The 24451-nt window shown below is 43.3% G+C and overlaps 1 protein-coding gene across 4 annotated transcripts in view; it reads left to right on the top strand.

The window, feature by feature from the left end:
* Positions 1–24451, top strand: part of si:ch211-186j3.6 (neural-cadherin) — a 310397-nt gene that overhangs the window by 120145 nt on the left and 165801 nt on the right. For all 4 annotated transcript variants that reach the window (XM_044167606.1, XM_044167542.1, XM_044167692.1 and 1 more), the window contains 2 exons: positions 2052–2194; positions 24025–24197. In XM_044167606.1, the coding sequence (XP_044023541.1) occupies positions 2052–2194; positions 24025–24197 (316 nt within the window). The remainder of the gene's footprint in view (positions 1–2051; positions 2195–24024; positions 24198–24451) is intronic.

Below are 24451 nucleotides of genomic sequence, written 5' to 3' on the forward strand. Positions count from 1 at the left end.
GATCATATTAGTGTAAACTAACTTTATCCCAATGTCCGGGTACTTCTTGATGTTTAACTAATGACCCAGAGAGGCTGGCATGTTGTATTATGTGATGATATCTGCTATTCCCATAAAAGCAGCTGAAATGTGTCCCAAGAATGTAGAGTGTGAACCTCATGTCAGCAAGGTAGAAAGGCCAGCCTTTCAAGAAAAGGTTTTCTTTCAAGCACATCAGTGGGTTAGAGATGTATGTGTAAGGCCAAAAGAGAGTTCAAAGATGAAGTTCAAAGTGCTACTCTAAGATACAAAGACAAAACTGAAGGAGAATTTCAGAGCAAGAAACTTAGCTCAGTTTGCTATGTGGGGGCTGATAAGCCATGTCAAGGCAAGTTGGCTTGAAGAGTTATATATACTAAAATACTGATTAAATACAGACGTTTGTTAATACATCATTCTTAAAAACATCGTGTTTGCAAGTCTGTACCTTGCATATACATAATCTAATGAGATAGTAGCTATTTGTTCTGTGCATTTAATCATATTACCATATCAAAATAATTCATGGAGTGTATGAATATTGTGCCTTTGACCTTCTGGTTAGATGCTTCTGTTTGTAGTGTAAAGATGAGTTTATGATATCTATGGTTCTGTTTTACACTACTCAGGAAAGCATCACTTAAATGCTTAAAAGCTTTAAACTGAATTGTAAAACCATTACTGTCTAAGCTGCTGTCAAGGATGCACTCTTTCTCCTGTCCTTTGTCCACTGATTTAGAAGCAATTTACATATATATCCTTAATTTTTGATTAGGGTTCAGCCATTCTGAATGTTCTCAAGGATAGTGATGCAGACCAGTGGCCAACACAACCAAGAACTACCTCTGTCTACTGTGTCTTGTTTTACTGTAGGAATATCACAGGAAAAGGAAGCTAGTTTCCACCACCCTGCCTTGCATTCTCACTCTGTCACTTGTTGTTAGATTGCAGGTATTCTATGATGGTGTGTGTGTGTGTGTGTGTGTGTGTGTGTAGTCTGTGATGCTGATGGAAAACTTTCTGTATGTCTTTACTATGTGTTTCTATGAAATATGGTGGTATGTGGTAAAAGTACATTTTTGAGCTTATTTTGAATTCTGCCCAGAAGTAGTTCTGGATGCTGCTCCTCAAGACTCTGCTAGTTTGTATTTGTACTTTAACTGTTTTTGGCACTGATCAACACCTTGAGCTCATGATAAAAGCAATTAACAAGCTTGTGTAACCTGAAACTGCCAATGATTTGTTTAGATAAGATACTTCTCATATTAAACACATGACATGTAACATAGACTATATCTCTGGTACATATAGTTTGTTGGAAACCAGTTCCAAATGTCAGAATTGTGCACCTGTAAACATTTGATGAAATTCTCTTTGGTTATAGTGTGCAACATAACCACTGGTCCAGCCATCGCTCAGCAGACTGAATCAAACTTGCTATGACTTGCTATATTTACCAGATGTGAGACTGAAGAAATGGCACAAAATCACATGCTAACATGACCAAGACTGTGATTTTTGATTGTTTAGGTTGTTGATTATGGCACATGCAGTGCGATTTATCCAGAAGGTCTTTAATGCCTGCCACCCGAGAGTTGTTGTATTTAACTTTTTTCTTCTTCTAACAGTATATCAAGCCAGCCCTCTTAATGTTTGTTTGCCCTAGTTGAATTTGAAATTCAAAGATCCACTGAATAGCTAAATAAGAAATGACACTAATGAGGTTATTATGTACAGTGAGGGAAAAGTACTGGTGCATTTGGTTGGTCTGTAAATGGAGCTACTTGTGACACTTACAAATCAAATCAATATTTTTTATGTGAGTATTGCAGCATGTTTCCATATGAATCCAAGTATCTTTGCTCTATCTGGTGCATTGAACTTACTGGTCGAACATAAATTAGATGGAATTGATTTGAAACATTGACAAAACTGTGTTGACTGTGTCTCATGTTCACCTTTACAGCTGTGTTTTAGGACTCGTGTTCTCCCTCAGAGAAGTGTTGATTGTGTATTTGTATGTGTTTTATCAGATATCGGACGTTCGTCTCTGAGGACGCGGGCCCCAACACACTTGTTGCCACTGTGCTGGCAAAGGACCCTGATGGGGACGGGATCACGTATAAGATCACCACAGGAAACGAGGATGGCAACTTTGTCATTGACAGCCAAAAAGGTTAGAGATGTTGGATTTTTTTAATAATCTGTCATTTTCTCTTGTTCTTCTTATCTGCACATTAGATCTCATTCAGATAAGTATTAATGAATTTTAGTTACTTATGAGTTTATTCCCATTTCCACCACATTACAAGCATGGCACTAAAAGATATGTGCATAGCATACACAAACATACAGGGGTCTATGGGTAACGGACGAATCTAGAATTTTCTGTCACGCATATATGAGTGAACTGCATTGAGCAAAAATTCTACTCAACTGTCAGAACCTGTTGCGAGGACCTCACATTACATCAGTGGTTGTGTAGTCTTGCTGGACCAGCAGCTTTGTGTGTGCATAGCGAGTGTGTGGTAAAGCAATTGTGAGAGAGCGAGTGGCAGAAAGTGGCGGTGAATGGAGCGGAGCAGAGGAAAAAGAGGAAAGATAAGCAGTAAGTTGTCAATCTAGCAGTAAATGTAACTTAACAGTGTAAGTTACGGTGTGTCAGCAGGACCCCTCGTGCATCCTTGCCAACCCTGAGACCTCAAAAATAGGGAGGATTGTAAAACCAAAGCGAAGGTCTGGGGGTTTCCCCCCTGAAAAATTTTAGTTTGAGAGACTTTGTTTCCTGCATTCTGGTGAATTTTAAAGAATGAAAATAACAAAATAATAAGTACACTGCAACAGCATTTTCACTTTAATTTTACTTTTAATTCCCAGTAAATAATACAGAATAATTCACCCCTCTGGCCTTAACTTGCATAAATCTCTGGCATAATATAATAATATTATAATATTTATAATATTCATCAGTTTTAATTAATTCATTCATTCATTCATTCATTTATTCCATTTCTCTCACTCACTGAGGAGGATGAGGCGCGAGCATGGACGTGAGCAGCTCCCTTCAGCGCATATTTACGTACACCGTATAAATGTAAAAGCTCTGCAGTTTGTAAAACGTGCCTCAGAGGGTCTTGAAAATATTCTTCACTTACTGTGTATAGTATAGTTTTATGTCCTTCACTGTGTCCACTATTCTATGGATGAGGATGCCTTACCAGCCTTCCTCTTACTGCTAGAAGCTTTGTCAAGGATATTTAAATCCTGACAGGTCATGTCATAGGGAGGTTAGAATAATCAGCCAAAGTGTGAGGAGCGTTTCCACACTGTTTTTGTCAAAAAATATCATCTGAGGTTTATAGTCACACATCTCAACTTCCTTTGAGGCAGGAGTAGCAATGCCAGTCGCAGTGTGAAATAGGAAACTGTGTTAATGGCGCTGTGTGTGTGTGTGTGTGTGTGTCTGTGTGAGGTAAGTGGGGAGATGGTGGCAATTTCATAGTGGTTCGACCCTTTTGTAAATTGCAACCCCCACTGAATCTGCATATCATATTATAGGGTAATATGATGACTTTTACAAATTTAATTACTCAAAACTTCAAGACACAATTTCCTCTGTTCACCAGCAATGACATTCACTGTCAGCTGATAGTGGCAGTCATTTTATCGAGCAGGGAGATGACTTGTAGCTTATAACTCGATTCCATCGGCTATCAGATCATGAGTGCGGGCTTGCTTTGCCATTTATATTGTTTGGGTCTCATTTGCATTTAGCATTGACCAAATTTCTGCCAGTCATCAGTCAATAAAGGTTAACATTTTATTTCAAGTTTGCTTTCTCAGATCGACTAGCTTTGTATTAAAGTTCAGTGTAAAAGCAAAGTTAAATGTCTGTCTGGATGATGGATATCCTCTGATTTGCCTACCAAATTTGTATTTATGACTCCATGTGCATGCTGATCTGCAATTTGGATGCCAATGTCATCTATTCACATTAGTGGTATTTAATACACATTGTTCGATTTAGCCATTTATGTGTTAATCCATAGGATCACTATAATTTGTGGTATCAATGGAGTAAAACATCCTGTTTGTAAGATAATACTGAGTAGGGGTTCAGCTAATGATTATATTTACTATGGATTAATCTATTGATTATTTTTTTCAATTCATTTTTTATTGGTTCAGTTATTAAACCATTAATCAACTACTGTACTGATGACCTAATTTAGTCCAAAATAAATATCTTGTTGTTGTGGCTGTAATGGGGAGTGATGAAGAAAGATGCAGCACAGACAGGCTATACCAAGTTCAAGGTAATAAAGTTTCCCCACAGCCTGGTAGCAAATGTACTGTGGCCATGGTGATTGCTTGTTGATTTAAAACAGAGCAAAATAGCAAATCTTTAGATTTTACAGGCTGGAACCAGCTAACAGGTGTTTTCACAGCAGACATTTTGACTTTTCATAATAGAAAAAGCACAGGTGTTACTAATAATGTTACGGATTGCTCCTCCCCATTCAAGTGTCCCAGTAAGCCATGACAATGTGACAGTGAGCCAGAATGCACAATACTAGGACCCTGAATCTGAAGCTGCTAAATGGAATTCAGCCATCATTTTATTATTTAAACCTGTGCTTTTCCTACTGTGACATGTCAAAATGTCTTCAGAGAAAAAGCCCTAGGTTTCGAATTTTTACATGATAGTTGACTTGAAGACCCTGAACCCCAACACAGGTGTTTTCGTTGCTGGCTAATTAGAACTCTGCTCAGGTTGAAGGTGGGCGGAGCTATACTGGGAATTATGACATCAACGCACTCGTGTCAATCAAACGCAGTCTGTACACACCCATGCAGTCCTGAAAAGAGATCTAGTCAGGCAAAATAAGTGAAAACACATATGTGGGTGTACCATGGATGTGCAGAGCCTTTAAAGGATATATCTGGTGATATTTTTCATACTGTCAACAAATCCCAAGACAAGACCAAAACCAACACTGAATTTGTCCTTCTAATAATGTATTTCCTGTGTATCCATAGCCAAATATATCTAATTTCCCTGTGCCATAGAGCTCCATTGTTTTCCAAAAATTATTAAAACACATCAATGACATAAATACACAAACTAAGTTTGTGCACTAAATACTCATTAGCACACCAAATGTGTATTTTTCTGCAGGTGAAAATTGTACTCTACAAAAAAAAACATTTACTTCTGTTTAGAGCTGCAGCGATTAGTTCACTCATGTCAGGATTTACTATTTTTCTCTGTATTATATGATTTTTAATTTAATATATTTTGGTTTTTGACTGGTGGTTGCACAAAATAAGTAATTTGACAACAACAAAGCTGAACAAAGATAGGTAAACATAAACATAGAACTATTATATACATAAGTAGGTGAAACAATGTTACGGACAGACCACCGGAGACAATGGTAACGTGACTAGAGAGTTTATTGCAAACACAGAAGTATATAGAGAGGAGTAGATACTGTCCTTTCTCTTACGGATGGTGGAGGCGTGTGGGCACCGGGCACCACACACCAAGACGGGAACACTCAGGAGTCTCCGCACACAGGAGACAGACGGGAGCCAGGATTAGGAGCGGCACACTCAGGAGACGGTAGATCGATAGGAGCTGAGGTTTAGAGTTCGTGAGCGAGAATTATCCAAAATTCGTAGTGTTGAGTCCGTGAAACATACACAGGCAGACTGCTCTGATCTGTCCTTTGTAGAAACGAGACCGGACACTGACTGAGGTGCGGAGCTGGGTCTTATAGGGAGTAGGGTGGTTGATTATGTGCAGGTGTGCTAAAGGTGACAGGTGCTGGGAATTAATAATCAGGTGAGGGAGTGCAGAGTGACTGTGATGAGAATAGTGGCTGGTGAGGCAATGACAGGTTGTAACAGAACCCCCCTCTCCACGGCCAGCTCCTGAGGGCGAAAGACCCCCTTCCCCGACACCGTTGCCTGTCCTTAGGACCAAGCCGATCCGGGGAGCTTATCGGAATCCGGTGCGTCGGGCGGTCGACCAGGAGCTTGGAGACGGCGGGACGCCGGAGCGACCTCGGGCGGTCGACCAGGAGCTTGGAGAAGGCGGGACGCCGGAGCGACCTCGGGCGGTCGACCAGGAGCTTGGAGAAGGCGGGGCGCCGGGCGCGACCTCGGCGGTCGACCAGGAGCTTGGAAGGCGGGGCGCCGGAGCGACCTCGGGCGGTCGACCAGGAGCTTGGAGAAGGCGGGGCGCGGAGCGACCTCGGCGAGCGACCAGGAGCTTGAGACGGCGAGAGGCGGAGCGGAGATTGGAGAGGCGACCTCGGGCGGTCGACCAGGGGCTTGAGACGGCGAGAGGCCGGAGCGGAGACTGAGAGGCGACCTCGGGCGGTCGACCAGGGGCTTGGAGACGGCGAGAGGCCGGAGCGGAGACTGGAGAGGCGACCTCGGGCGGTCGACCAGGGGCTTGGAGACGGCGAGAGGCCGGAGCGGAGACTGGAGAGGCGACCTCGGGCGGTCGACCAGGGGCTTGGAGACGGCGAGAGGCCGGAGCGGAGACTGGAGAGGCATCCTCGGGCGGTCGACCGGGAGCTTGGGCCGGGCTGGAGATAGACGCGACCTCGGGCGGACGACCAGGAGCCTGGAGACGGCGGGAGGCTGGAGCTGGGACTTGAGAGGAGTCCTCCGGGCTGGAAACCGGAGCGGATTCTGGCCGGCTGCTGACCTCCGGGCAGAAAACCGGAGCCGAGACTGGAGAGGAGTCTTCCGGGCAGGAAACCGGAGCGGACTCTGGCCGGCTGCTGACCTCCGGGCAGAAAACCGGAGCCGAGACTGGAGAGGAGTCTTCCGGGCAGGAAACCGGAGCGGACTCTGGCCGGCTGCTGACCTCCGGGCAGGAAACCGGAGCCGAGACTGGAGAGGACTCTGGCCGGCTGCAGACCTCCGGGCAGGAAACCGGAGCCGAGACTGGAGAGGACTCTGGCCGGCTGCAGACCTCCGGGCAGGAAACCGGAGCCGAGACTGGAGAGGACTCTGGCCGGCTGCAGACCTCCGGGCAGGAAACCGGAGCCGAGACTGGAGCGGACTCTGGCCGGCTGCAGACCTCCGGGCAGGAAACCGGAGCGGACTCTGGCCGGCTGCAGACCTCCGGGCAGGAAACCGGAGCGGACTCTGGCCGGCTGCAGACCTCCGGGCAGGAATCCGGAGCGGACTCTGGCCGGCTGCAGACCTCCGGACTGGAATCCGGAGCGGACTCTGGCCGGCTGCAGACCTCCGGACTGGAATCCGGAGCGGACTCTGGCCGGCTGCAGACCTCCGGACTGGAATCCGGAGCGGACTCTGGCCGGGCTGCAGACCTCCGGACTGGAATCCGGAGCGGACTCTGGCCGCTGCAGACCTCGGACTGGAATCCGGGCGGACTCTGGCCGGCTGCAGACCTCCGGACTGGCATCCGGAGCGGACTCTGGCCGGCTGCAGACCTCCGGACCGGCATCCGGAGCGGACTCTGGCAGGCTGCAGACCTCCGGACCGGAATCCGGAGCTGACTCTGGCAGGCTGCAGACCTCCGGACCGGAATCCGGAGCGGAGCCTGGGGACACTGGCGACTGGCGGACCTCCGGGCCGGAAACCGGAGCGGAGCCTGGGGACACTGGCGACTGGCGGACCTCCGGGCCGGAAACCGGAGCGGAGCCTGGGGACACTGGCGACTGGCGGACCTCCGGGCCGGAAACCGGGCGGAGCCTGGGGACACTGGCGACTGGCGGACCTCCGGGCGGAAACCGGAGCGGAGCCTGGGGACACTGGCGACTGGCGGACCTCCGGGCGGAGCGGAGCGGAGCCTGGGGACACTGGCGACTGGCGGACCTCCGGGCGGGAAACCGGAGCGGAGCCTGGGGACACTGGCGACTGGCGGACCTCCGGGCGGAAACCGGAGCGGAGCCTGGGGACACTGGCGACTGGCGGACTCCGGGCGGAAACCGGAGCGGAGCCTGGGGACACTGGCGACTGGCGGACCTCCGGGCCGGAAACCGGAGCGGAGCCTGGGGACACTGGCGACTGGCGGACCTCCGGGCCGGAAACCGGAGCGGAGCCTGGGGACACTGGCGACTGGCGGACCTCCGGGCCGGAAACCGGAGCGGAGCCTGGAGACACTGGCGACTGGCGGACCTCCGGGCCGGAAACCGGAGCGGAGCCTGGAGACACTGGCGACTGGCGGGCCGGCGGCGAAGGCTGGGACCCTCTGGAGACAGGCGGCGAAGGCTGGGACCCTCTGGAGACAGGCGGCGAAGGCTGGGACCCTCTGGAGACAGACGGCGGCGGCTGCGCCTCGGGGCAAGAGGCAGGCGGCGGCGGCCGCGGCGGCGGCTGCGCCTCAGGGCTAGAGGTAGGCGGTGGTGGCGCCAGCTGCGCCTCAGGGCTAGAGGCAGGCGGCGGCGGCTGGCAGACAGGTTGGGGATTCGTGGATGACCATAGGTTCGGCGGGCCAAACTCCTGGCAGAATCTCGCCAGGAAGAGGTCCAGAGAATGGAGAACTGCCTCTTCCTTAACCGCCAGGGATCCGGCCCAGTGCAGTGCCGGACCGGCTAGCGAAGCACCGCGAAGGCTACCTGTGTCCGCTCAGACGGGAACTGATCAGGGTGTAACAGGAACGTGAAGAAGCACTTCGTGAGGAACTCTTCGCAATTTTCCACTCTACCGGAGAAAATCCCGACTGTAGAAACTCGTCCACCGCAATAAAGGGACTAGGGAGGCTGAGGATATATCGTTTGGCCAACTCCCCAGGTGAAGTAGGGAAGTTTTGGCCGTCATCTTTGTTCACCGGTCCGGTCTTCTGTTACGGACAGACCACCGGAGACAATGGTAACGTGACTAGAGAGTTTATTGCAAACACAGAAGTATATAGAGAGGAGTAGATACTGTCCTTTCTCTTACGGATGGCGGAGGCGTGTGGGCACCGGGCACCACACACCGAAGACGGGAACACTCAGGAGCTCCGCACACAGGAGACAGACGGGAGCCAGGATTAGGAGCGGCACACTCAGGAGACGGTAGATCGATAGGAGCTGAGGTTTAGAGTTCGTAGCGAGAATTATCCAAAATTCGTAGTGTTGAGTCCGTGAAACATACACAGGCAGACTGCTCTGATCTGTCCTTTGTAGAAACGAGACCGGACACTGACTGAGGTGCGGAGCTGGGTCTTATAGGGAGTAGGGTGGTTGATTATGTGCAGGTGTGCTAAAGGTGACAGGTGCTGGGAATTAATAATCAGGTGAGGGAGTGCAGAGTGACTGTGATGAGAATAGTGGCTGGTGAGGCAATGACAGGTTGTAACAAACAATAGGTGTATATATATATATATAAATACATATAAAAGCAAAAAGCTGAAGATACCCCGTGCACAGCAGTGCTTCTCTCGAGGGTGCAAGCTGGTGCAGAGGAAACTACAGTAAACCAAAAAAGAAATGTTCCAGCGCACAGCAGGATACTAGGATTGACACTATTTTATTAACAGATTACAAAACAAAAAGGAGCGAACACTATGTTTCGCATGTTGCTTCATCAGATTCGCTCTGTGCTTGATTGCCATCAGGTGTGCCTTTAAATAATCAGGTGCTGATTAGCAGTGAATCCAACAGGTTCACATCCCCACACTTCAAAAAGTCAACAATAAAAGGCAATAGCAACTATAATCCTACCGTACAACATTAGATATAAAGATTTCCATTTCCATAAGATAATGAGATAGAATTCATGTCAGAGTACAAAAACTTTCTATTCCATCTCCAGTATTACAGAGGATGAGAATGCATACATTTCCATAAGATAGTGTACAAAGAGTACAAAATACATGAATTTCCTCATAATAAGAGAGATGTCCTGTGGGAAGAAACTGTTCTTGTGCCTGGTTGTTTTGGTGTACAGTGCTCTGTAGCGCCTACCAGAGGGGAAGTTGGAACAGGTTGTGTCCATGGTGTGATGGGTCTGCATGCTCGTTTCCTGACTCTGGACGTGTATAAGTCCTGAATGGAGGGCAGGTCGGCACCGATGATCTTTTCTGCAGTCCTGACAGTCTGCTGTAGTTTGTTCCTGTCCTGTTTGGTGGCCAATCCAAACCAGACAGTGATGGATGTACAGAGAACAGACTGGATTATTGTGGTATAGAACTGGATCAGCAGTTCTTGAGGCAGGTTAAACTTCCTGAACAGGCGCAGGAAGTACATCCTCTGCTGGGCCTTTTTGATGATGGTGTCGATGTTGGATGCTCACTTCATGCTTACGTTATGGGAGATTGTGGATTCCAGAAACCTAAAGGTTTCCACATTGCTATTGAGTATGGCATTGGGGGGCCATTGTTGGGTGGCTCCTCCTGATGTCCACCGTGTTCAGCTGCCGGTTGTTATGAGAGCTGTTTAACCTCAGTCTCATTACCCGTGAGAGGCAGAAGACTGTTATGTCGTCTGCAAACTTCAGGAGTCAGGGTCTCCTGAGGTGCTTTCGTTAGTGTAGAGGGAGAAGAGCAGTGGGGAAAGCACACATCCTGCGGTGTGCTGCGGTAAGCGTATTGTCTCATTTCCGGTCACTGGTGTTTGTGTTTTACTAGTAGCGTATTTCTGCTGCTCTAGCTCATTACAGTTAATTTTGTTCGATTCTTCATTATAGTGACTAATTATCTGCTATACATTTAAACGTACACTAGTTCTGCTCAAGCACTCATAGCTCTCTCCTTCTTTTAACTGCTTTCTCGCTAATCCCACAGTTTACACAATATTCTTTTTTGGGAAGTGATCCCATCTGCATTTAATTCAGTGTTATGTCTCACTATAACAGAGGACTCCTATGCAAATCGCAGTCCCTCCCAAATTGACCATCTAGTTCTATTATTATTATAATTCTATCACTCCTCAAAAAAAGAAGATAATAAAACAAAGAAGGTTAGCTCCATGGTATAACCCCCAAAACCGCAAATTAAAGCAAACATCATGAAAACTTGAAAGGAAATGGTATTCCAACAACCTGGAAGAATCTCGTTTAGTCTGGCAAGATAGTCTTAAAACATACAAGAAGGCCCTCCGTAATGCCAGAGCAGCTTACTACTCATCATTAATAGAAGAAAATAAAAACAACCCCAAGTTTCTTTTCAGCACTGTAGCCAGGCTGACAGTCATAGCTCTATTGAACCATGTATTCCGATAGCCCTCAGTAGTAACGACTTCATGAGTTTCTTTAATAATAAAATTTTAAAAATCAAGTCCTGCCTTCAACCAGTACCGATTTATCTTCAAACACAGGAACCTTAGAAACAACTGTAAAACCTGATATATATTTTGACTGCTTTGCTCCTATCGACCTTCTTCAACTAACTTTGACGATATATTCATCTAAGCCATCAACCTGTCTCTTAGACCCCATTCCAACTAGGCTGCTTAAAGATGTTTGCCCTTAGTTAGCACTTTGTTACTGGATATGATCTATCTGTCTTTATTAACAGGCTATGTACCACAATCGACAAAAGTAGCTGTAATTAAACCCCTCCTTAAAAAGCCCACTCTTGATCCAGGGGTTTTAGCCAACTATAGACCTATATCTAACCTTCCCTTTCTCTCTAAGATCCTTGAGAAAGCAGTCGCCAATCAGTTGTGTGACTTTCTAAAGAACAATAGTTTATTTGAGGATTTTCAGTCAGGATTTAGAGTGCATCATAGCAGAGACTGCACTGGTGAAAATTACAAATTACCTTTTTATATGCATCAGACAATGGACTTGTCTCTGTACTTGTCTTGTTAGATCTTAGTGCTGCGTTCGACACCATTGACCATCACATCCTATTACAGAGACTGGAACATTTTGGCATTAAAGGAACCACACTAAGCTGGTTTAAATCCTATCTATCACATCAATCTCAGTTTGTACATGTTAACGGTGAGTCCTCCACGCACGCCAAAGTTAGTCACAGAGATCCACAAGGTTCTGAGCTTGGACCGATTCTATTCACCTTATATATGTTTCCTCTAGGCAATATTATTAGGAAACATGCCATAAACTTTCATTGTTATGCGGATGATACCCAGTTATATCTATCGATCAAGCCAGATGAAACTAACCAGTTAACTAAACTTCAAGCATGCCTTAAGGACATAAAGACCTGGATGACTTGCAACTTTCTGATGTTAAACTCAGACAAAACTGAAGTTATTGCACCCAAACATCTCAGAGACACATTATCTAAAGATATAGTTACTCTAGATGGCATTGCCCTGGCCTCCAGCAGCACCATAAGGAACCTAGGAGTCATCTTTGATCAGAATGTATCCTTTAACTCCCACATGAAACAAACTTCAAAGGACTGCCTTTTTTCACCTACATAACATTGCAAAAATCAGGCACATACTGTCTCAAAATTATGCCGAAAAATTAGTGCATGCATTTGTTACTTCTAGGTTGGACTACTATAATTCCTTATTATCCGGCTGCCCGAATAAGTCCCTTAAGACTCTCCATTTGATACAGAATGCTGCGGCACGTGTACTGACAAGAACTAGGAAAAGAGATCATATTTCTCCAATATTTTGTTATATCTCTTTTGGGTTACTCTTTTTGTAATATTAACACTGCAATTACATTTCTACTAATTTAAAAATTCTAGGTGGTATTTGCATTGTCTCCCTCACTTCCACCCCCATCCCACCCTTTCCCAAAACCTCTCTCTCTCTCTCTCTCTCTCTCTCTCTCTCTCTCTCTCTCTCTCTCTCTCTCTCGCCAATGCTTGCTCATGGTGGGATTTGTTGGGTCTCAGTAAATAATATTATAAAGAGTCCGGTCTAGTCCTGCTCTATAGGAAAAGTGCAATGAGAACTTCTGTTATGAATTGGCACTATATAAATAAAATTGAATTGACTGTAGCTGGTGATGTCCTGCAGGCCTCCCCACACTGATGCATGGTTGTGGGCTGAATACCTGTTTTTCAGCCTTTCAGTGTAACCTTTGCTACTCTGATCTCTTATCAGCATGTTTCTAGCCTGGTTATACAGGATTCTGTCTCCGCTTCTGTAGGCCTCCTCCTTGGCCTGATGAAGCTGCCTGAGTCTAGCTGTAAACCAGGGTTTGTTGTTGTTGTATGTGCAGAACGTTTTAGTCAGCACAAAACATGTCCTCACATTTAATCGACTTATTGATTAAATGTTTCAGTTCTACAGTATAATTATACTTTATCAGTCCTAATAAAAAATACTGTAACTAAAAGTAGGATTTGGGTAGATAGCTAACATTTAGGTGAGGTAAAACAGTCACTATACATGCAACACAGAAGAGATGAGAAAAAGGACAAAATTCTGGTTCTGCAACACAAATCTGAGCTCCTATAAGTGTGCTGCGGCGTCCTTCCTCTATGCCACTATCACAGTGCATGTCTTTAGTAAGCACACCCTTAGTAGTGATGGATTTACAGTAAATCAACTGACAACCAGTCATATTCACACACACATGCGCACACACAGAGGGAGGTGAGCCTAATGCAGATGCACATAAAGCACTACACAATTTGTCTGTTTGTTTGTGTGTGAGCCAAAAGTGTGACACCATAATGCTTGTAATATGATCCAATATCTTGTTTCAAAGAGCCCAAAATTTGGTCATTAAAACAATTTTATGATTCTTATAATGGAAGGCGAACACAATGGATGCTGCCAACCATTTCCAACCTATCTTATTCTCTCTCTGCTACTGATGAAAATCGTTTGCCTCCTCTCCCCTCTCGTTGGCCCACCCCCGACTCATCCTAAATGTCTGACAATCATTCAAGCGATTGTTTTCCTCCCTTCCAGCAGGAGCAGCCTTGCAGGCCTCCCTCTCCATGTTAATTTGCCTGTAACTCACCCAGAATACAGTGCGTTTCCCTGAGATTTAAGGCACCCATTAAGATCCGAGCAGGCCGGTCAATATGATGATCACGCTCTTCCTATTAAAACCCATAAATACAGAAACACCCGCTCAGTTGGAGGGGAGGAAGTATTTACTGACAGCTAAGGGGAAATGCTGGCGCCAATAAACGGGCTTCGATCAACTTCATTTTTTCTCAGCTACATTTTATGGCATTTTGGAAAAGAGTATTTCCTTGAGACAGAGGCAGTAGGTGAGTTTGTTTTCAGTGAAGACTCTGGTGATAACTGGTGATGGGGTAGCGTTCGACGTCCTTTTGTCTTGTTTTATTTCTATTATTTAGTCTTTCCTCCTGAACTGCTCGCCTCCTATCTATTGTGTTTGGTCTGATGTGCTGACCTGTGTCTGATCCTAGCTTTATGTAACAAACCCACATTGTTATGCCCTCATTCTTCTCCCTGGTTCCCTCTGGCAAATATATTGTTATTCTCTCTTTCTCTCCTTCACTATTCCATGTCCTGCTCTTTTTTTTAAAGCTCCTTCTTTTTTTGTCACTCTTTCTATCATCCCTTCTCTTCACTTCTCCCTCTTTCTCTCCCAACTCCAGTTCGCAATTTCTTTGCATGATGCTGACTGGAGGAAGCACTCCCTCTGTCCAGCCCCGCTTTGTCCTCCGTCCTCTGTGTTGTCTCTCACCCATTCCTTGCTTCGTCCTTCTACTTCCTCCCTCCTGGTTGCCTTCATGTGAAGTGACGGCTACTCACTGACCCCTGAAGAAACATCTTCTCCATCCCTGATAAGCAATGATATGTGCTGGCTCTGTTAGCAGCAACACACAGTGTCAAACTCACTGTACTTATTTTATTGAATAATAAACATTCCCATGCACATACATACACAATTTAACTTGTACAGAAACATGCAGGCATGCTGTTATACATAAAACATACACTGTACATTCATACACACATAGTCACACATAAAGACAGAAACATTGGTAGACATGGAAACATACACACACTCTTACACTGTATGCAAGCATGCATGTAACACATACACAGACAAAATCATACAAATGAACAAACAACTGCTTGCATGCATACACAGAATTGCACACAGAACCAAACGTGTGTGTATGTATACATCTACACATATACAGGCCACACATAGAGAAACACAGATACACACGGCCATAACCCATACTACAGGGACACATATCTCATAGATTAGAACAGATGTTAGCTGTATGCTTTGTTCTTGAAATGTCCTAAAACCTTTTCCATGTCCCATTTTCAACCACTTACCCAGCATGTGTTGCTCTCATCTAAGGCTTTTAGGCCCTATTAGATGTTTATGCCAACCAGAGGCAGAGTAAAGGGATCGGACTAGAGGGCGCCTCCGGATCTCCCTGTATATGTAACATAGCGAGCAGGCCGTAGCCTCTCTCTTTGTCTCCCTGCTGCCTTAACTGAACTGGTCACATTTATCTGGCCCTCTGTCTCAATTCATTAAGCATGAGTGCACTCCCCGGCGCTGTTGGAGCAGCGTGGGTGGAGAGAGAGAAGGGTGGACTAGTGCTTACACTCTTAATGCATCTTTGGTATGGATATACATGTTTTTATTTTTTTTTCAAATTCATGATTCTAGGGGCCAACAGTCCAACTATGACTACTGCTGCTATTTCTGTCCACCATTACTGCTGTACCTATTACTGTACATTCTTCTGCTGCTACTGCTACCATTACTATTGCTACTTTTAGTACTGCAGTACTACTACTACTAGTGTAAAGGGTCTGTTCACCCAAATTACTGTTGAATTTAATTATTTAATTAATTAATTAAATGCCCAAGTTTTGAGACAAAGATTTCTGCCTGGGATGGAGGCAGAAATCTCTGAATATCTCAAAACCTGGGCAAATAAAACCAAAATTATCTGTTTTTAACCATGGCTCTAGGGATGGCAAGGTTAATTGGTTGGTCCACCACTTTGGTTCAGACTGAAATGTCTTAACAACTATTGGATGGATTGCCATGGAATTTATACAGACATTCACGGTCCCCAGAGGATGAAGCCTAATGACTTTAATAATGATAATAATAATAATTAATAATAATAATACATTTTATTTGTAGAGCACTTTTCAGGGTACTCAAATACATTTTACATAAATTAAAATGGTCAATGGTCACACTTTGGTGATTCCCTAATTTTTCCTATAGTCTGCTGGTGGCACTACACTTAACTAGTGAACTATCTCATTTGTCAGATAAATTGGCACAGAATTTTGTACAGACATTCCTGATTCCCAGACATTACCCCTTATGCCACCATGACATTGACAATTGTGGTTTTAATATCTCAATAATTATTATTATTGGATTGCCAAGAAATAACTTGGTACAGACATTCATGTCCCCCTCATGATTAATTGTGATCCCTTAATGTTTCATCCAGTGCCACCATCAGGTCAAAATTTTCATTTCTCCAAAAGTTTGGTTTATAATCAAATACCTGCAACACTAATGCCATTTCCACCAGCCTCAGCTGGTAAACCATATAGGCTAAACCTGCTAATGGTGGACGATATGGCCCTAAAATAATTTCACGATATTTCAGGGTATTTCTGTGATAACGATATTCTTGATATCTTCTTTATTTCGCAGAGAAATAAAAGTCTCTGTTTACCATCTTCTTTTCACAGCACAGTTGTCCAGATGGTGATAAGCTAACTTAGTTAGCAGCTGAGCTAACTTTATGAGTCATTGTGATTTTGTTCACTGTGGTGGAATAAAATCACAAGAGAAAACGCGATCAATCATCTGATCGCTCTGATTACTCTACCCGCAGCTTCCAGCTCTGCAGCTCCAAAACTTATTTGGGAGACCTATGGTGTTAGGCTATTTTAATTGACATTAGCCTTATTCGTAGCTGGTAATTTGCTAGCTTCAGCTTTGCTGTGAAGAGTACAAGATGGCGCAGCAACAAACAGGGACTTTTTATTTATTTTCTGTGGCAGCAAACACAACACACAGTAACTATTATACTGCAACCTAAGGTTGTGCTAATTTGAACTACTTTAAATGCTGTTGGGTAGTTTAATCTACATTAATGCATCATTCTACAAGTTCATCATATGTTTGCACTATTTAAGAATTTACAGTATGTTATTCTAGAGGAAATGTGTATATTGTATATCATACATCATGGTATATTAGCCTAAAAGTATTGAGATATTATTATTATTAAGCCGTATCGGCCAGCCCTAACTGTATGCTGACCAATCATGCTTAGTGTCGTGTGTAGTCACCCCCCAGGCCCATTCTGAGCCAGGAAAAACCCTTTGGCATCGGTAAAAATTTCAATACACAGCCAATGAACAGCAGCTAGTAGTAGCAGCTAGATGTATGGAATACATTTAAATAGATGCTCTGTTAAGTGAATTCACATGTTTAAAAAAATAACTAATTGTTTCCCTGATGGACCGTTAAGGAATAGATGTATAATACAGTAGCAAATGTTCAGAGGTCCGTACTGGTCCGTGGCCTGGGGTTTGGGAACATCTGCAATAAGTAACTAGTTAGGGCACCAGTCTGGTCCATTAACAGCCACCTCAGATGTGAGAAAAAGACTAACAAATAGTTAGGATCTTGATCTGGGTCTATTCAGCCAGGTTTCCTGTGAACTTGACAATGTACCAACTTGGACATGGGAATAACAAACACACAAAAGCAAGGCACTGTGATACTGTGAGTTTTAATAATGTAGCACAGACTGGATGCCCACATTATTAAAAGAGTAACTAAACCCCAAAGTTTTGGCTGAAGTGCCTCTACCCTGGAAATTCAAAAAATGCCTCTAGAATGTAAAAAAAAGTATCAACATGGGCAGTGCTGGAAGGGGGCGCAATCGGATAGACCTACAACCAGTCAGAGCAAAGAAATGTGTGACGTAACATAGCGCTGAGTGACGGGGCGGTGCTTGGGCTGTTTTCAAGCAGGAAAATAAATGACAGCCTGGTCACAAACTTTATCAAATTACAAACAGTACACTAAAATGTGTTTCTGAAACCATTTGAGGATAGGCAATGCAGTAACAGAATCTTGATTCATATTTGATCAGCACTGCCTACTTTGACAGTTTGACCTGAGTTTCTTGACCCTTGTGAGTTGTGCTGGACAGACCTGCAGACTGGACGCAGGCCCAGACCTACAACCAATCAGAGCAGCGAAACGTGTGACATGTGACTTTTCAAAAAGCTGCCACCATATACATCACCTGCCTCCAGATCAGCCAAAAGCAAAATCCAATTGCAATAGCCGGGTTTCAACAGTCGCTATGCATATTTATAACACATTATGTAGAATTCAAAATGTCGAGATTTGGACCTGATTCCATCAACACTACTAATTACCCATATACATTAGTTTTCAGCTGGAAGAAAAAGTGGTTTAGGGGTTTAGATACTCTTTAATATGAAATATTCCTCTTAGGAATTTATGGATCTCTTCCTGTTTGCCATCCGCTTCTTTTGTGTGTCACAATTGCATGGTTACAAGGATCACAATTCCATTTTTTCTGGAGATAATAGGTAAAAAGATTGTCTTTGTGGGTTGATCCTGAGAATATCAAAATTTAGGCACTCTAGCCGGAGACATTTAAGAATTATGTTGCATGTATCTTCAATATTAAAAGCATTGGTGTTTTACAGCGGTAAATAACAAAATTCTGAGCCAACAGACCATGTTTGCTGTGTGCAGAATGTTGTGAAAATTGGGTCAACTTTGCAAGACTAATAAAACTGAAAAGAGCTTAAAACGGCATGCATGTGGTAGATTTGTGTTAAACCACAGAATCCCTTAACACAAAAGGCAACATGTTGTCCCTATGAAATAGCATAATAACATTAAATTAGGTTGTAATGCATATTAGTTATCTACATAAAAGCTTTTGCAAAACATTCCCTCGGTTTTCTCTGCATACAGAGTGCTGGCTAGGTATAGTCTGGCCTGAAAAAAACTCACTATTGGACTTATTATTATCATCATTATTATTATTATCATTATTATTATTATTATACTCTGCATAAACCTGTGTAGCAGTGTTTGCTAAATGTAAGTGTTTGTGTGCACCCATGTGTGTTTCACTGTGTAGGTGTGTGTGTGAAAATATTTATGCATTTATGTGTCTGACACAATGTATGTGACACGTCTTTCTTGAGGCAAAGTGTCCTCCCCTTACACCTCTGTAGCTGTAAATTGGAATCATCTTTCCCTCTCTCTCTTTTCCTCCCTGTCTATTTTTATCTCTTACACACACACACACTCTCTCTCTGTCTCTGTCTCTCTTTCTCTCTCTTAACCATGGACAGCAGTGCTAGGGAACCAGCCATTGTGGCAAACACCTTGAGGCAGACACCTCCTCCATGCAATCCTCCATCTCTTGTGCGACACGCACACACATATGCACATGCACACTCAAAAGCAAACAGAAGGGACATACTGTACATGTGCAGTACAGAATTAACTTGAGTAGAGCTCTTTGCTTCATCCTGTTTCCTTTATCATTAATTTCCAGACTGATCTACAAATTACTTACTTACTAATTACTGGTGCAGTAGTTGTGGATGGACGCACAAATTAAAATCATGCATGGTCTTGCTGTAATTTTTCGCATCAGTTCCCTTGGTCTGCTACAGCCAGAACAGAGATAGAAAGATGAATATTACATGCACACATACATATCTATGATATGCATATGATTCCAATTCCAGGGTCTCTTGTGAAACACTAACCAAATGAACACATGACAGCCATATCACCTGCCCCTGCCTTTGAAGATAAGGAGGATGTAATAAGTGTGTTTGCACTTTTAGCCCACACACACACACTAACAGAGCACCAAAGGGTGTGATGAATACAGAGTGGAGGAGAGTCATTCAAATCAGAGAGTGGGATGCAGATGAGACGCCTACATTGGACTGAAAGAGAGACAGCATTAAAATGTCATGCCAGAATGATAGCGCTAAAAGGGAATACCAATCACTTTAACTATTCATATGTTGTATAGCCATAATTAATGGAGTCTCTCTCAGAGCTAACCAGAAACTTCTTTCTCACTTATGGCTTGGCTTTTTTCTTCTTATTTACAAAGGAAACTATTGTGCCTTTGCAACAGCACAGAGATTGTGAAGGATAATGTGGGTCATTTTCAACCTGTTTCCACTTTTCTATGGTATCGTGTTTTGTGTGGATTATATCATCATTTCACTTTTCATTTTAATTCACATTTCATACCTCCTGGTTGCCAAGAGTGCTGTGTCCACTACACACACATACAGCCAATGACGGATTACCGCATGGGCAAAGTGGGCACATGCTCAGGGCCCTGGAGCCAATGGGGGCCCTTGGCCTTAAGATTTATTATCTTTTTTTTAATGTGTAAATAATTTTTGTAGTAAGTAAATGTGCTGGTAGCTAAGCCTGCACGATATCAGGAAAATTTGCGATGTGCAATAACTTTGTTTCAATATAACGTTGACGATATGACTTGCGATAAATAAACAAATATTGAAGTGTGTATATTAGCTATACAGTTACTATGTCAGCCTGGTTGTCTTTACATTCAGGATTAGAATTGAATATAAATATAACTAAATATTGTTTCTAGAGCAGCAACAGTGAAGTTTACAACAGCAAAGTCACTATATAAACTCAATAATATCTCACTGTAAACAAATCTAAAATGTTAATAAAATAAATCATACTCGTCAAAATACTGAGTGAAGTTTAGAAAGAATGAAGAACACAGGCATCAGTCAGTATCAGTCCTTCCTGCTGTCCTCTGTCCTCCTCCCTCTGCTGCTGCTGTGATTCATTGGTCAGCTCTACTGCTAGCCCAAGTTCACAGGAAGACTGCAGCATTGAGACGTGTGGTAGTGGTGGAGCAGCACTGCCTCCTAATGATGCCATAGTGGATAATGCTAGCACTAATAAAAACATAAAAAAAAAAAAATAATTCTACGTTCTCTCTCTCTCTCTCTCTCTCTCTCTCTCTCTCTCAAAACCTAACACGGCAGCGGCGGATGGCCACCCACCATTGAGTCTGGTTCTGTCCAAGGTTTCTGCCTCTTAAAGGAAGTTTTTCCTTGCCACTGTTGCCAAATGCTTGCTCATGGTGGGATTTGTTGGGTCTCTGTAATTAATAATATAAAGAGTATGGTCTAGACCTGCTCTATAGGAAAAGCGCAATGAGATAACTTCTGTTATGAATTGGCGCTATATAAATAAAATTTTATTGAATTGAATTGAACTAACAGCCCGGGCACAGAGGGAAGTTGGCTGGTGTGAGACTGTTATGGATCACGCGCTGTGGGGAAAAAGTGATCTTAATAACTATCGGCCAACTGTCGTGTCTTGCTAAAGTCCTGGAGTCTTTAGTTAATAATCAGCTCAAATCTTTCCTCTCAAGAAATTCGTTGTTATGTCCACTCCAATCTGGTTTCAGAGCTAAACACAGTACTGTTACTGCTATTACTTTGGTTATAAATTATATTGTATCTGCTGTTGACAAAGGGAAATATTGTGCTGCCCTCTTTGTTGATTTATCAAAAGCATTTGACACTGTTGACCATGCTATGCTCCTACAGAGTCTACGTGATATTGGTTTTAATTTAAGTCCTGTAAATGGTTTGAGCAAAGTGTGATTTTGGGAAACGATCGTTCTGTATTTCTACCACTGTCAAAGGGGGTTCCACAAGGTTCAATTTGGATTTCTTGATACAATTCTGTATTGTTTTGCAAATACTGCACACTCAGCCATTTAGATACTACAACAAGCCTTTGACAAATTGCATGATGCATTTTTTTTTTTTTTAAATGAGTCCTAAACGCAAGTGAGACTAAATACAGGCTATTTTCTAGAGCCAGAGATATTATGGACAATAGTTTGCATATTACCACTATGAATGGACAGAGTATTGAGAGGGTACAAATATCTTGGTATCTGGCTTGATCAAAAAGTTGCGTTAAAATTTCACATTGATACACTCGTCAGCAAGCTAAAAAAAGCTAAACATATTTATATTTGTACAGAAATAGAGCTACTTTTCCAATGTTCAGTAGGAAGCGGATAATTGAGTCCTCTTGTCTGTCTTGGACTATGGTGATGTTATCTATAGACACGCCTCTGCCTCCACTCTTAAACCACTAGATTCAGTTTATCACTCTGCCAAGATTTAGTACCAGTGACAGTTATTATACTCATCATTGCATCTTGTATGAAAAGGTTGGGTGGGTATCTCTAACAGTAAGACGTGACAGGTGTTGTTTTCTATTTATTTATAAAGTCCTTAATGGCTACTTACCACAATATATCACTTCCTATTAAACTGGTCTCACAGTCATTATTTGACTCGATCTAGTGATTGGTTGAAGCTTGATGTCCCCTGTGCAAACACAAAATTTGGGAAAACAGCTTTTGGTTTTTGTGCTGCATACTGTACACTTGGAACATTTTACAACACACACTAAACTCAACACATTTGTACATATAGGTCAATTTAAAATCATGATTACAAACTACTCCGCACTTGAATGTAATTGTTTTTAACTGTGTTCTGTTGCTGTTTGTTTGTTTTCACGTTACTTATTTATTGTGTGTATTTATTCTGTTTTGTATTCTTGACAACATTGAAAATGAGGGCATGCCCTCAATGGTTCCTCGAGATTTAAATAAAGGTTGACTGAAAAAAACAAAAACTCTCTCTCTCTCTCTCTCTCTCTATCTATCTATCTATCTATCTATCTATCTATCTATCTATCTATCTATCTATCTATCTATCTATCTATCTATCTATCTATCTATCTATCTATCTATCTATCTATCTATCTATCTCTCTCTCTCTCTCTCTCTCTCTCTCTCTCTCTCTCTCTATCTATCTATCTATCTATCTAGTATATATATACACAGTGGCAAAATAAAAACGATTCTCATTGAAAGAGGGGCCTCACAAGTACCCCACATCGGCAAGAGACTGTAGTCCAGGTGGTCGGGTTAGTTTGTTAACAAATGACATGTTGTGCAGTCGATTGCCTAATGGACAACTAGAACCACAAGAATTGCTGTATTCACCATCAACTGGACATGTATTTTGCTTCGCCTGCAAACTTTTTGGGACAAAAAAGAATGCATTTGTGCATGTTTTTTTCAACTGGAAACATCTTCACCACATTTCTGAACATGAGAGGAGCCCAGCCCATATGTCCAAAATGCTAATACTGATGCAGAGGTTGAGTGGCATTGGGGCAATTGTCTCAGCCTTAATAAAGCAAACTTTGGATGTGAGGCAATATTGGATGGATGTTCAGTGACATGTTGTGTCATCAAGTTTTTAGGAGAAAGAGGACTGGCATTTAGATGAAATGACAAGCTCCTGGAATCGCCACACAACGGAAACTATTTGGGGGATTTAGAATTAATATCCCAATTTGACTCGTTTCTGGCAGAACACATTAAAACATATGGTCAGAAGGGCAGGGGAGTGTCTCATACTTATCGTCAACATTGACTCAACAAGAGTTCATTAAGTCAATGGGAGAAAAAAACATTGTCATTGTAGATTCAAATCTCGACCTAACTCATGTTGATGAGTTAACATTTATCTTTAGATTTTTTGGCAATGAACGTAAGGCAGTGAAGCGTTTTCTGGCTTTTGAGACAATTCAGAACCATCCAGGACAAAGTTTGGCAGATTGTGTGGTCGCCATGGTGGACAGTCTTGGGCTGGACTTGTCTAATTGTAGAGGCCAATCGTTTGATAATGCCAGCAACATGTGAGGGTGGTACAATGGACTGCACTTGAAGCAAAGAAACCCATTAAACCATTATGTGCCTTGTGCTGCCCATTCTCTAAACTTAGTTGTAAACAGCATAGAGGCCAGCAGTCCAGAGGTGGGACAGTATTTTGATTTACTGTAATCCTTGTACACATTCAGCTCTGCATCTACATGTAGGTGGGGGCGGGTTTTTTTGGAACTCTGTTATCCATATAGACTTAACATTAAAGTCACTATCAAACACTCGGTGGAGCTGCCGAGCTGACTGTTAACCTCTGTTATTCTTATGTTCGGTTGCAGGTTTGATCCGTCTGCGCTCCAGCCCGCCCCCTCTGCTCCAGGGTGTTGAATATGTCCTCAACGTTACAGCAACGGATGACAACGCCTCAGGCGGACCTCAGGCCTTGTCATCCACAGCCCAGGTCCTAGTGGGAGTGGACGACGTGAATAACAACAAGCCTGTCTTTGAGAAGGTAAGATGAGCAATGGCACTCTCACATCATTAAACCTTGTTTAGTCTTATTATCTGCTTGTGTTTGTGTGTTTGTGCTTTGTGAAACAGTGTTGGATAAACATCTGCTCTCCTGGTTGCCATGCAATTTTTTTGCTATTGTTTCTTGTCTTCTTAATATATCTCAATGACTTCTCACTATATCCTTTTCTTTACTAGTTCTCTTTTTCTGCCTCTATCCCATGTAACTCCAAGACGGTCTGCCTGCAGGTCGCC

Source organism: Siniperca chuatsi, linkage group LG1 (assembly GCF_020085105.1).
Source record: "Siniperca chuatsi isolate FFG_IHB_CAS linkage group LG1, ASM2008510v1, whole genome shotgun sequence".
NCBI lineage: Eukaryota > Metazoa > Chordata > Actinopteri > Centrarchiformes > Sinipercidae > Siniperca > Siniperca chuatsi.